This window comes from Brachycentrus maculatus, unplaced genomic scaffold (genome assembly GCF_059751285.1).
Source record: "Brachycentrus maculatus isolate JH-2025_06_01 unplaced genomic scaffold, ASM5975128v1 h1tg000334l, whole genome shotgun sequence".
Classification (NCBI taxonomy): Eukaryota; Metazoa; Arthropoda; class Insecta; order Trichoptera; family Brachycentridae; genus Brachycentrus; species Brachycentrus maculatus.
Window position 1 is genome coordinate 293,276 of NW_028281083.1, and position 14,631 is coordinate 307,906.

General features: G+C 32.4%; 1 protein-coding gene across 2 annotated transcripts in view; it reads right to left on the minus strand.

Annotated features, from left to right (window-relative positions):
* sdk (sidekick cell adhesion molecule) overlaps positions 1–14,631 on the minus strand; it is a 110,145-nt gene that overhangs the window by 15,005 nt on the left and 80,509 nt on the right. For both annotated transcript variants that reach the window (XM_088268846.1, XM_088268845.1), the window contains exons 3-5: positions 2,513–2,689; positions 2,217–2,433; positions 1,418–2,118 (exon numbers count right to left, since the gene is read on the minus strand). In XM_088268846.1, the coding sequence (XP_088124972.1) occupies positions 1,418–2,118; positions 2,217–2,433; positions 2,513–2,689 (1,095 nt within the window). The remainder of the gene's footprint in view (positions 1–1,417; positions 2,119–2,216; positions 2,434–2,512; positions 2,690–14,631) is intronic.

Genomic DNA, 14,631 nt, shown 5'->3' on the forward strand with positions numbered 1-14,631 from the left:
ATGTGCAAAATCGAAAAGAACTGTATTGACGCCTTTAAAAATTAAATAAATGTTTGTAAAACAGGTTCCAGTACATATTTTTCATATTTAGGAAAGGATTGAATCACAGAAGTAAGCGAGAAATTCAATATTATGAAGAAGGTAGTAAAAATATTAATTCACAATATTTTTAAATAATTTCTTGTATGTAGAAGATAAGATTTCTGTCACCTAATAATATTAGTAGTGAAAACATGCACTAAGGTGTTGCTTCAACTATGCAATATTTTGTTTGAAATATTATAAGGAACATAAATTGCAAAATAATATATTATGCACAATAATATAAAAATGTTAATTTCTATTAAAAAGGCAGTGATGTTTAATCCAAAATGTATGATAGATTATATTATATTTCAGTTTAAATGATATATTGATGTTAAAAAAATTTACTCTTTTGTAATCAATACTCTAATATAATCATTATAAAAATATTTCATAAAATCTAAACTCTTTCTTATTATCACCAAATACACCAATCAATCACACAAAACTTATATGTGTAAGTCTAAACATATTTTAAATCAAAAAATTATTAACGGTTAGTAAACTAATAAAAAATTCTTAAAAAAAAATTTAAAATGTAGAAATCAATGCACGAAACAGTTAACAGGACCTCAAAATAATAAGAACAAATTAAAACCAATAAAACATTTCGCAATCTCACAACAAGGAGGGTTCAAATAGATTGCAATTTAGGCAAAGATGAACCCTTGTTGTTCCGAGGTCAATCAGCGGTGCAAAGATACTGTAGTATTTCCCATACTAAATAATACACAACATAACAGTGCAGTTCTATGGAAATGAAGAGTAACAATTTTACTACAACATGTGGTTGTGAATAACAAATGAGAGAAATCTTGTAAGCGAATAATGCACAAAGTAAAGAACAATAGTCATATAACTGCAATAGTCATTTTGTGCTGAAAACAATACTTTCTGAAAGCATAACCAAATAATTTATTAACATTCACAATTTCTATGAAACATTTATAATTCGTAGAAATCAAAAGACACACAAAACTCAATACACTAAACAAAACACACAGATATAAGAAGTGATATTGAAAATGTGTGGAATTCTAATAAATGTGGTGCAGATAAAATGTTTCATCTACTTTTGAAACTTTGGATCATTATTCAAAATGAAATCATTCTTACTGCCAGAATCAAAACGGAAATGCTTTAATTGTTTGTCGGAAGTTCTCATTCGGATGATTTTGGGTTGAGTCGCTCGTCTATAACGTTTGCCCACTGGACCAGTCAAAGCAATTTAGTTAGAATAAGAATTAAGGTGTTAAATTCATTAAGAGCATAAATCAGATCATCAAGAATTGTTGAATAAAGTAAACAAGGTTATTTTAAAACAAAAACTTACTTTTGACTTTGAGCCATGTGTAAATTGAGGCCTCGCCAGCTGCGTTATCGGCGATACACTGAAATATTCCTACGTCTTCCGTTTTCAAGCCTTTAACAACTAACGATCGGTCTTCTTCTACGGAATACCTTCCTCCGCCGTGTTCTACTTCTTCAATTTGGTTATCATCGGGAAGACTTCCGGCGCTACCGATTTTCTTTCCATCTTTATACCAAGTGACCCCGGGAGGCGGAACACCCTGAACGTCGCAGTCTAGTTTCACAATAGATCCGTAGTCTCCTAATGTTTCAGTTTTTATATTACTCAAGAAAACCGGTTTCTCTTGTACGAAAACATTAGCGGTGGATGTAATGGTCGAAAACCCTCCTGTTTTGAGTCGAACTTGACACGTATACTGACCGGTGTGCGTTAAGCTTACGGATATTAATGTCAGGGTTCTATTCCAAGGATCGTTAATGTTGTAAGTTATACCCGCCGTTTCAATAATCATGTCATCTTTAAACCACAAAGTTTCCAGCTCGTGCAGAGGTCGAGCATTAGCGATACATTGAAGATTGGCATCTTGTCCCTTGACTACCTGAGTATCTTTGGGTTCTATTATAATCTTTGGGGGAATCTCATTATTTGTATCTCCAATAACTCTAAGCTCAATAAACGGACTATTTTCTTCTTTCCCTAGTTGAGTATTGATCGCTCGAGCCCTTAAAAACAAAATTGATATATTTTACTATCCATAATATAAATTACTAAAGTATAAAGTATTATATAGAGTTATTTAATTCGATTATAGATTACATACCTATAAGCCTTATCGTCTTCTTTAGAACAAGAAAGAATGACTAGCTGATGATGGGAAGTGACTGCATACTTCTGATCATAGCGTAGCGGACCATCCTCATCTTGCCAAAACACAGAAGGGGCAGGATTTGAGTCGATCTGAGGCAAATCTATAATTGCAGCATCGCCTGATTCCACGGACACTACTTTGTTTGTGGCATCCTTAAACACTCCCATATCTGAAAAAGTACCAACATTAAAGGATCTTATACTCATAAAAATATTTATTTTGTATTTTATTGTAATTCCGATACGTACATGCGATGGTGACGTGGTTCTTCTCGCTATATACAGCTCCTACATCATTCTTGGCTACACATTGGTAGACTCCCGCATCAGACTTCTTAGTGTTGTGGATCTTATAGAACAACTCGGTGCTGAAGTCTCCCAGTGGCTGTCCATCCTTTAGCCAGCGATACATCGGTTGAGGTATACCTGATGAAATATAAAATAAATAAATAGAATCAATCATGATAAACACAATAAATTCACATCTTACCATTATTGAATCAATAAATAAAAAAACAACGTTATTTCAAAGGTATTTTCCCGAAAACAAGAAGGTTCGTCGTGAGTTTTGGTGACATGTCACAGCTTCCACCTGAGGAGCAATGTTGTTAAGATGCAGGCGGTAAAGAGGCGACACTCAGTTTTTGTAAAGTACAGCAGTGAGTCCCATTGGAATGAGCAATGTCTGGGTCTGACTGCTCTCCTTTATAAAAGACACCTACCAAATAATTTTAGATTTTTTTTGTTATAGTTACTGACGAATCTCGGAAAAGAAAACTAGCCGGTTAAAAAATGTACTTTTAGTTACGAAATTATTAACGAGAAGTAAATAATAGATTACATTCTAATCCAATTGTAGTAATATACGCAAACTTTTAACGTAATGATAAAAAAGCAAATAAAAAAATCTAATTTCAGCTAAAAGGGTGACTAGTGGATAGCGAAGTATCATCGTGAATAATTTAAAAGGGCTACAATTGTCCACAATCAGTTGCCGATCGATAGGGAAGTGGCCTGTAAAATTATTCACTTTTGCAATTTTGTAAAGAGTACCTACTATGTAGTTGCTAGTTCTTGTTTGTATCAATAATACTATGTACAATATGTAAGTAAACGTAAAGTACACTTAAAACATAACATTGGTTAAATTACTTAATTTGAAAGCGACAATGTTTGGTAACTAATCAAATTTATAGACAAACTGCGATGATCATTACAAAAATACACATAATTCTAAAAATATTCGAGAACATTCTCATTAATACTTTTTAGTCACGTATGACGTAAAAAATAATAAAAAAAATACTCGAAGCAACCCATTATTTCGATACATCTTTTCATTTTGATCGATCTTCGCTTTATTAAAAAATAATAATAATTATGAACAGCAAACGATAACGCAGTCACTACGCAATTACAGGTAGTTTAAAAAAATACTTCATATTATACTTTTGACGACTATTTTTTTTATTTTATCATATTTTGAATAACTATTAAGGTAAAAAAGGAGGGTAGGAGTGATGAATAAAAAAACCTGAAAGATTTGGTGATTTCGAATAGCATAGCGCATTTATTTAGTACATTTTACTTGACTGTGTTTATTTTAAATTTTGCTCCGCGAATATTCTCACGTGTATTGCCTACTGGAAACAAAGTTTGATTAAAAATCTCCGGAATTATTATACAACGCGGAAAAAGATGAGCGATACAAGTTAAAGTGAAAAAGTTACATTTTTATATTACAATATTAGCGTAGTATACGTGTATACACAGTATAAGTAACGGAGTGGAAAACAAACCCGTAGCCAAACTTAAAAAGCACTTGTATATCAATGAACAAGCGAACGAGGAACAATAAATTCGTCGAATAATGTGTTCCAGGAAACTTTTCACAAGTTAATTTCACTTTTTAATATGTATTCTACGCATAACAGTGTCACACGTGACACAACAATAAATAAAGAAACTTATCACTCGGCTATATTCCTTGTTTTATTTAAGAGGGTTCATTTATTTAGATGTATTTATTTATGGAATCAAGTCTCGAAAAGCTCGGATTCCGGAGCGTGTCAGCTTGAAAAGGAAAAACACACCAACAAAACATTTTAACACCTAGATAAAATGAAAAACATTCGAAATAATATCGACCCTTTCCCGGCAAACATCGCGCACACAAGATAGGTAAAGAGTGTCTTGTTTTAGTGAGTTGACTAAAAAAATATATATACACATGGTCTGGAAAGAAAGGATACACTTTGGAGGAATACTCAGTATCCTTGGAGAGCTCCAAAGAGTACGATTTTTTTCAGATCACGCTTATGGATTTTAGAGGATTTACTAAAACAAAACGATCTATTTCTAATTGACAATATAAATAGTGGATATCATATGATAATTACGTACTTGTTTACTCGTAAAAATGTACGCTTATTATTTTTCTAGATCAATTTTTCAAATCAAAATAATAATGAAGCGGTGCGTGCTTGTAATATTATTATCAAATTTATTGATAACAATAGCGCGGCATCTTTGTGATAAATATTCGATTATCAGTATAGATAATCGATAATCGATAAAATCTATCGGGTTAATAATTCGCGTGGTCGGGTATAAATAATACGCATTCGATAAAATATAGAAACAGTCGTAGGTATTCGGTTAAAAACGTGTTGTCCCAGTGTACATATCTACAAAGCCGATTGCTTTAATAAAAATAATTTATTTTGATCAGAGCATAACGCACTTGAAAATAAAATAAAAAGTAGGGTGTTAACCACGAGACAAAAATTAATTCCGGAAATCCGGAAATAAAAACAGAAAAAAACAGAATTTTATTTTTCATATTTTTTATATAACATCTCAACATAGATGAAGAAGAATAAGGAAGTCTGGGAATTTACGGGGCTTGCGGCCGTCATAGGCTGGTATGTGATCACTTTACACACGTGTAACGTTCACCAATTCTACCCATGATTGACAACCATACTACTCAAATTCTTGGAAGTTCTGTAAATATGATCCAGTTTCGTTAATATTCTTCCTCCCATATTAGACTTCCATATTCTTCTTCATCTGTGTTGAGATGTCAAAAAAATTATATGAAAAATAACTCCTATAATTGAAGCTAATCCAGATTTGTGAACAAGTATTTGGACACACTCAAAATGTTGCACATAATTTTATTCTTTGTTTGTTTTTTTCCAGAAACGTCATGCGGTTAATAGGTTTCCTTACTCATTTCTCAATGCATACTTTTATACTGAATCATTATTCATAATATTATTGAAATAAAATTAATGAATTTTTATTCGAAAACGAAATGTTGAGGATCTGTTTTTGCACAAATACAATTTTAATGATTTCGAATAATCGGGAACTGTCGCTGATATAACCAATCATTTCTAGTAAGATTTGAAATGTTTTATAGAATAATCATGTTTCATCTGGGTAGTTTTTGACCCCTACCCGCACCCAAGCCGCATAGGATACCACATCTGATCGATACGGTGTTAAATCGATCGCTGATTGCTTAAAAGTCAGCCCTACACAGATTCTTAGAAACCAGGAGCAGAATAAGGGATACATAGGCGCAAGTAAATGTGCTCAGGGTGAAGGACATTACTGCTATATGGGAAAGAAATGAAGGAAGAATAATAGATAGGAAAACGAGAAAAGCAGCAATGAGAAGCGTACTTGGGGTTGCACATCCGTACTAGTACAACCTTGCTCAAGCAACCGTTAACGTGTAAATAAGTATAGGTTAATAATTTATGTATAATATAAATATGTAATTAAAATTGTATTATTTACACGACGATATAGCAAAACCCTAAGAGTAATGAGTGTATAAATATTATTTATACAAAGCACAGGCTTAATTTTTTATTAATTACCTACAACTTAATAAAAATTAAATACTTTATTTACTTGCGTGAGGCAGAACAAAATTCGCGTGTAAATTTTGGCAGGAACATAATATTAATAATATGTACGTATAACTACGACATAAATTTTGTTTATTTATTTAGATTAATGACAAAACCGAGTAAATTATTCTAATAAATAAATAAAAAAAATCTGACACAACTATGATTTTTCAACATTTAAAACAAATTTATGAATATAAATACAATAGTTAAAAAGCGTTTACACACATAAGATATAAAAATAATAAGTGGTATTATTTTTATATTAATAAATGTTTAAGGTCGTATACAAAATGTTTCTAATTTGTTTTTTTTTTACCCTTTTATTTTCGAAGTAAAAGAAAAATAAAAAGACAGAAGAATTAGATTTTTTAAATTTTTAGTAATTTATATTCCATTGATGATGGTTATTATTTATGAAAATATTTGTGCACCAGTTGACTTATTGCTAATAAAAAAATATCTTACATTGTTTTCACCGAGAAAAAATAAAACAGTTAATTGCAGAACAAAGGCTGGTCAATACAATGCGTAAATTATCTCATATTAATTAATTTTGTGTTTCGGTGTACATTTTCCAAGAATTACTAGAGCGCTGCTGTAAATCGTATCTAATGGCGGAACCGACCCACCAAACTGCACATTTAGAAGTTTTCATTATCGTTTGCGCTTGTGATACTATTTAACGTGCCTAAACTTTGTTTGAAAGACGTAAAATATGTTGTAAAAATATGCATCACAGATTTTCAAAGCACATAGAACCAAAGAACTAAAAATGTTCTTTAAATAAAACATTAATTCATCATACGGTACATTGCGAACACAATTTATTATGGCATCATCTCGTGATGCATATCACGCGAAGTATGCTGTATTTACTTTCCTCCTGGATACGGCGCTCTGCTGCCGAGAAAAAGTTAATAACGTATCCACGTAAGATGCACCTAAATATGAATTTACACGGAAGGCTTCAGCTAGCTTATAATGGTCGGGATGGGGTGTAATCCGATTGCCAGCGAGATGGGTTCCTTTAATACGAGTTTTCTCAATAAGAAATTGAAAGGACGTCTTTATATACGTAAACCGGCGTCAGCCTTAGAAATCTAATGATAGACGGATTTTACTAATGAATCCACTCGCTTTATCCTCCGATGGAGCTTTATGATTTATTCAATTATCATACGCATAATTCATTATCAAAAAATCATTTAACGTACAGTCGCCGATATAAATACATTCGAGCAACCCAAATCGAGAAAAAATTCAATTTACGTACCTAAAAATCCCGCGAGAATAGAACCGTTCGAGAACAAAAAACTCGGGAGACAAGATGCGCGCTTTCAAACGAGGCATAAATGTTGATTTGTTTCTTGTAGTGAAATTCCCAGCTTTCAGCCGGTTCCAGGTTTTTTTCCCACAGGATGTCGCGGGGTGGTGTGAAGCCGACACGTGTGGAGGTACAACAAGGCAGCCCAGACAGCCCTTAGTAGAGCGCTATAACAGAGCTCCCGCTCCCCCAGAGTGAGATCTACAAAGGACTTATTTGGAGCACTTGAACATGCTTTCAATAATTTATGTAAATAGACACAGAGATGAGGTAAAACACCTCATAAGAAAATTATGGTAAAATTGCCCAAAACGTGCGTAAAACATTATCAAGTATAATAATTTGTTTGATCTGTTAATAACAAAAATGTATTTAGATTATTTATACATTTTTTTAAAAATAAAAATGCCATAATTTTTTAATTAATTTATAAATATGAAATAGTTATGTAATAATCTGTTAGAGAGATGTGATGTTTTAATCTTGTTAGTTCGAGACAAGTAGGCACAATTCGGTGAACTACCCTCTTCCATCCAGCAGTCGAACGGTGTCGAGTTAACCATCAAACCGCATACTTCCAGCACAATATCACTATCGCCTATCGCCTATCCCGCACTCGCAAGCCAGCTGAAGCGACGTGCATAGGAAGTACCCAACGACCTGACCTATCATATATTACGAGGGGTGCTACGAACATTTTGCAGCGGATGTTGCATTAAAAAAACAACTCATCGGAAGCCCTTATTGAGGAAGTATTTTTAGGGTGTAATTAAATTATCATAAAAAAATACATATTGCGGTGTCAGAATGTATTTCACATAACTTTAGAGAATGTTTGAGTATGTTGTTGCAAGTTTGTGGCTTGAAAGCCAAGAATACTATGTTCTTATTAAAATTAGCTATAAGAAGCTTCTCAGGCAGCTAGCAGCACCGAATGACGGAATGCACTCAACCTGCTAATAAAGACGAGATTCACCGAGGAAACTGGATCTACTCGTATGTTATAAAAGTGAAATCATCACAGTACGAAATTATGAACTGTAAACTCTAAGTACAATACAACGGCAGTGGATGCCGTGGTTAAATATAATTAGTATACATAAATTTATGTTAAAAATGAATAGCTTAATTAAAATAAAATGACTTGCCAAATATGCCCTCAGTAATTTACACCAACAGTATATAGAAAGATCAAATTGTTTTTTTTTTAAACCAAAAGTGTGATTAAATTTGATTTTTCTCCGCCTCCGTAGTGTAATGGTCAGCACGCTTGGCTACCGTTCTGGAGGTCCCGGGTTCGATTCCCAGGGTGGGTCAAATAAATATAAGTGATTTTTTCACTGTAATATTTATTCAATATTACCCTGGACTGGTACCTGAAGCGGAGGGCTGATCACCTTTCCTTCATGTGTAAACGATCAAGATAACTCTGTGTTTATATGACGCAGTGCCCTATGCACCATTGGGGTGCGGATAAGGGTTTTATTATTATTATTATTATAAAGGACTCTTTATAGAAGAACATAAGGTATTATTAAAAATTAAACACCTGTATTACACCACTAAGAGTTTTATTTCACATGACTACTTGTGATCACCTGTCGATGAAAACATGATTTTGGTGGGTTGGAAGATATTGCTTTTAGCAATAAGCCCGCCAATGTACTTATTTATTTTCTGTACATGAAGTTTAAATAATATAAAATAAAACATCTGTAATTTTCGAAACTAGTCGTGTGAAATAAAACTCAATTAGTGGTCTATTACAAGTGTTTGATTTTGAATAATCAAACATGACATTCCACAAAGTTAATGCCAAATAATATGAATATAAGATATGTTATATATTGGCCTTGAATGAGACGCGATGTGTAGCTCTATTTAAAGTGCCCCATTTTTTACATCAACAGACAGAATAGGGGTTTAGATTCTAAGCTAGCCGGTAGGTGTACCTGCTGTGTATATAGTGTATAGTCCCACCATGCTACGCGCCAGGTAAAAATGTCTCGAAATTGTTTGAATAAATTTTTCTCCTTGCTCAGTAACTTCTAGGAACTCGCGCTGGCAGTTTATATTACCATGGAAGCAAAAAATACAATATAAGCCGAATTACTGCGAAGTATATGTGAACAATAATGTATGTACGTATGCCTGCGAGTGTATCGCGTATGTAACACGTTCTACTGTATACGCGGAAGAACCGCCGTTTTGCCAATGAGTATTATCTCCAGAAGAAAACTTTTCATGCTGATATCGCTCACTCCTTTCAAGAACGTCATAAATCACAATTCGTCAATTTTCAGTTGTGCATGTTTTCGGAATGCCCAGAAAATGTACTATATCCCAGCAAAAGAGGCATATTTTTAACTTAATATTTACCCGCCAAAGGGCAAAAAATGTTGTTTCTGTATTTTTAAGAAAATGTATTGTTTAATTATTTTTTTTAAATAAATTAAATATTTTTCAAATGGAGAAAAAACCTTCAGGTTTTACCTAAAAAATCTGTTGCACAGTAAAACGTTCAATAAGTGGCTTAGTATTTATTTTTAATACATTGTGTTATATTTTCATATATTAAAAACGTTCTCCTGAAAAATCAAGTTTTTTTTATTTATGACGTTCTTGAAAGGAGTGAGCGATATGACACGCACCATTTCATTGTCAATTTCCTTTGTTTTGAAATCTCAACATAAATGAAGAATATGGAAGTGTAGGTATTTGCAGGGCTTATTCTTCTTCATCTGCGTTGACGTTGAGATGTAAATATAAACAACTCCTAAGTGGACGAACCCAAATTTGTGAACAAAGGTTCGGGCATACTCAAAATATTGTGAATTTTCGTTGTCTATATATGAGAGAATTAGCGATTTATTTTGCAATTTACGGAAATCGCAAAACAATGTAACAATCATTATTGTTCAAGCATTTTAACATTTTATGATATTCTAACCCTTATCTGCACCCAATGGTACATAGGGCACTGCATCGTATTGACGCAGTGTCAACTTGATCCTTACTTACATGGAGGCAAGGTAATCACTCCTGCGCTTCAGGGACCAGTCCAGGGTAATATTAAATAAATATTAGAGTGTAAATCACAAATATTTATTTTCGCCCACCTTGGGAATCAAGCTCGGGACCTCCAGCACGGTAGCTAAACGTGCTAACCATTACACCATGGAGGCAGAGAATTTTTAACTGTAATAAAAACTACATACCCAAACAAGTACTCTCGTGTATTATTACTATAATTAATAATAAAAGGTTTGTTATTATTTACCAAAACTTTACATTTAAACACATTCTGTTCAAGTTTACGACACAGTTGGAAATTTCATAGCATAAGACGAAACAGCCGTTACTTTAAATTAAATTTCCAGTTATAATCATAAATCATTTTATGATTTTCAATAATAATTTAATACGAAATTCGACAGAGTAAATGCCACTTTAGTTAATAAGTACATTATTCATTAGCCTGTACAATGAAGTAGAAACACTCTCTTTAAAACAACTGTTGTGATGGCAATGACATTAAACCCTTTAACTAGTACGTCTATCAACTCTTAAACAGATATGGAATATTACCTTTATATGTTTGGATCTGCACATCCTTACCTGTATATATCGTCAACAAAATATGTTTGAAATATTATTATTATTTTGATTGTACATAGTACGATCATCCACTTATTACTATTCATTTCCGTTTTTTCTGTTTTTTTCGTTTTCCTGACCAATATTGGATAGTAAAATATTTTATTCTCTCAATAACATTACAGAATTGAAATCTTAATAGCGGACTATTGAATGACAGGACAAGGTTTCATCCGAAATAACATCGTTAAGTTAAAAATCAATTGTTAAGCTTTTTTTAATAATTCGCCTGCATGACGTTCAAACTGTAAAAGAAATAATGTTTTTTCTTAAGGGCTTTTTGTTTCCTCTGTTAAGAAAATTAATTTAAGGTGATATAAGAAATAGTGGTATTTACTCAATAAAATTTTAATTAATTTTAATTAAAAACGGATAGGTTTTACCACAAAGTGAGTGCCGAATGAATTAATGAAATTAAGGTAACAATTTTGAAGAACGCATCGCTAACGTCAGAAGAGGTATTGCTGATTATTAATAGTGTCAAAAAATATTTATCCCATCAGTCAGCCGAGTTGCCTATTCCCAGTTTAACGAGACGAACACCCTAACTGACCATCCATCAAAACGTTGGGCAGGTCATCTCATAATCCTCTAGTTTATTCAGCACTTACACCTCACATTCCCTCACCTCTGGGATTCAACAAAGGTCTGGAACCTGAACTATCCAGCCGAAGAATGTTTAGCTAACTTTGGCCCTTTATGGAAAAGTTTTACTGCGTGCCGTTTTGTAAAAGCCACAGTGTAATGTATAATATTTAATATGGTTAATGGTTTTTGGTGTAGAATATTAAATATGTTTTGCAAACATGTCTTAAGAGAATGTTTAAAACGTGAAACTGAATTATTAACAATAGCCATAATATTCATGATATTTTCGGCATTTAAACATAATATACGCGTATATATAATCTTTCGCACATTATTCATACTCTGAATATTTGATTATTCACTTTTCATACACATCAGCTGATATGCGTATGGGAATAAACAATATTACACTACGATTATTACAATTTGTATATACTGTACAATACAATTCATATTCGGTGTCCCGTTGTGAATGAGTTTAATTCGATATAATGTGAGATTGGGGAGATGTTTCCTAATCAATTAATTTATGGAATCACAGGCCGTAAGGCTACAAAAATTCCTGCGCCAAAAAAATGCGAATCTAAATGGTTAGAGGGAAATTGCTCACTAACGCAGCGGTTCTCAATTTGGATTCCGCGGAACCTTAAGGGAAGTAATATAAATAATGCTGAGGCCAACGCATAGTTCAGAAATACATACAAATATGAGAGAAATTACTTTTACGCCGCTCTATTGAGGTTTTTAGAGTGCAAAAAGGTTGTAAATTTACTGGTACTCAAACAGAGGTCGCAAACGTGCGGTACTCCCACACAAATTGTAAATACTTGTAACTTTGTAAGAGTCTCAACAATTTTCCGACAAATTAAAGTACATGCCATTCGAAACCGGACACCCTGTACAGACGACTCGAAAGATTAAAATAGCAGAGAATAAAATAAACCAAAACATGGAGTGGGAGTATCAGTACCATTGCCTCGGCGGAGCATTCGCAGAGTTATGGAGTTAGTTTCTGATAGGGTGGTCGAAGTTCGTTGCCTATATTAAAGTTATAAGGAGGAAGCGCGTGTCAACCTAAAGTTATGCTCATCACGATTGCACAATACCCAATAATGTAAGTAGTATGAACGGTCCCCATAAACCTCGGCATTAAGATAAGGACGGAGTTTTATTAAACTTGGATCCAGACAAATTAACATTAAACAGGGGCAATGTGAAGCATATATTTAAGTGAGGTATTGAAATAAATGTTTTTTTTTTAAATAAACACAAGGAAAAGGTTTTAATAAAACTGCCTCTAGGATAATTGACCGCCCTCTTAAATTTTGACTTAAGCATCTACATAATATATAATTATTATTTCTTAATAAACTATTAATCCGAAACCATTAAGATTTCCAGGAGTGATCAGGTCTTTAAGAACAGTGTCCGTCGATGGTTGCTTAGCATTGGAAGGGACAAGGTAGAAAGCGAATTAATTAAAGTCCAGGTGTAATTATCTTATTGAAAAACCTTTAAACTGTAAATTATTTTTGTATCTCCTGTATGTTATGTTTATAATCTAATAATTTAAAAAATATATATTATTAAAAAATAAAAAAAATAATATAAAAATTGTATTAACGTGCTAGTATTCGGCTCAACACAGGCCATGCCTGAAGAGCCGTAATACGTATAATAAATGTATATATGAAATGAAAAAAAAAATAGCAATAAAAATAAAAAATAAAAAAACTTCATACAATAATTTGACTAAAATCTAATAAAATTAATTAATAATAAACACAAAGTGGTTCTGGGGTAATATATAAGCACTGTATAAATCATTCACTAAGTAATAATAATAATAATAATCTATTTCGAGTTATATATACAAACTGTATCTGATAACTAAAACTACGTTTATAACAAAATAATAGAACATAAATTCAGTCCAACTTTTTATATTTATTTAATAGGGAGGGTGGTAATCGTGGGGGAAAATTATTATCTATGCGTCTATTGTCGTGATAACCTTGATTGAATATAAGAAATATATATTTAAAACATTTTATATTTAAAACATTCATCCAAATACTTGTTCACAAATCTGGATTTTCTCCAAGATATATTGGGAGATAATCCAGATTTGTAAACAAGTATTTGGACACACTCAAAATGTTGTAAATAAATTAACTGGTCAAATTATAAGCTAAAATAATAAAAATGAATATGATATTTTCTGGCGTTTCTCATGTATGTGATTATAATCCAGGATTCGGACCTTATTACATACTAATAAAAGAGTTTCTGCTCAATAAAAAGCTTCTTTTCATCTCACCAATAGATGTCTCTAGTGAAGTTCTAGTGATTCAAGAACAATATTTCGAAATTGTTTCATATATATATATATGGTAGGAACTTCCGAAAATTTGAGTAGTGTGGTTGTCAATAATGTGTAGAATTGGTGAATGTTACACGTGCGTAAAGTGATCACTTAAACCAGCCTATGACGGTTGTCAGCCCCGAAATGCCCAGACTTCCATATTCTTCCTCATCTTTGATGGGATGTCAAAAAATAATATGAGAAATACATATATACATATTCAACGGCTATCTTTTAATGATTTATAGTATTCGAAACGCCCTACATACATTTATGAAATAAAACAGTTTTAAAAAATGTGCATATTAAAAATATATACATATTACGATAGCATGCACTTTTTAAATCAACAATTTATTATTTATCAGCTGAGCATATCGAATATTGAGATTAAAATTGCAACACATTTATAGTACCTACGTATAATAAAAGAACGACTGACTGTAAATGATAAAGTATTAGTCAGAAGTCTTTGATATGACTAAACCGTCATTAGATATACAGA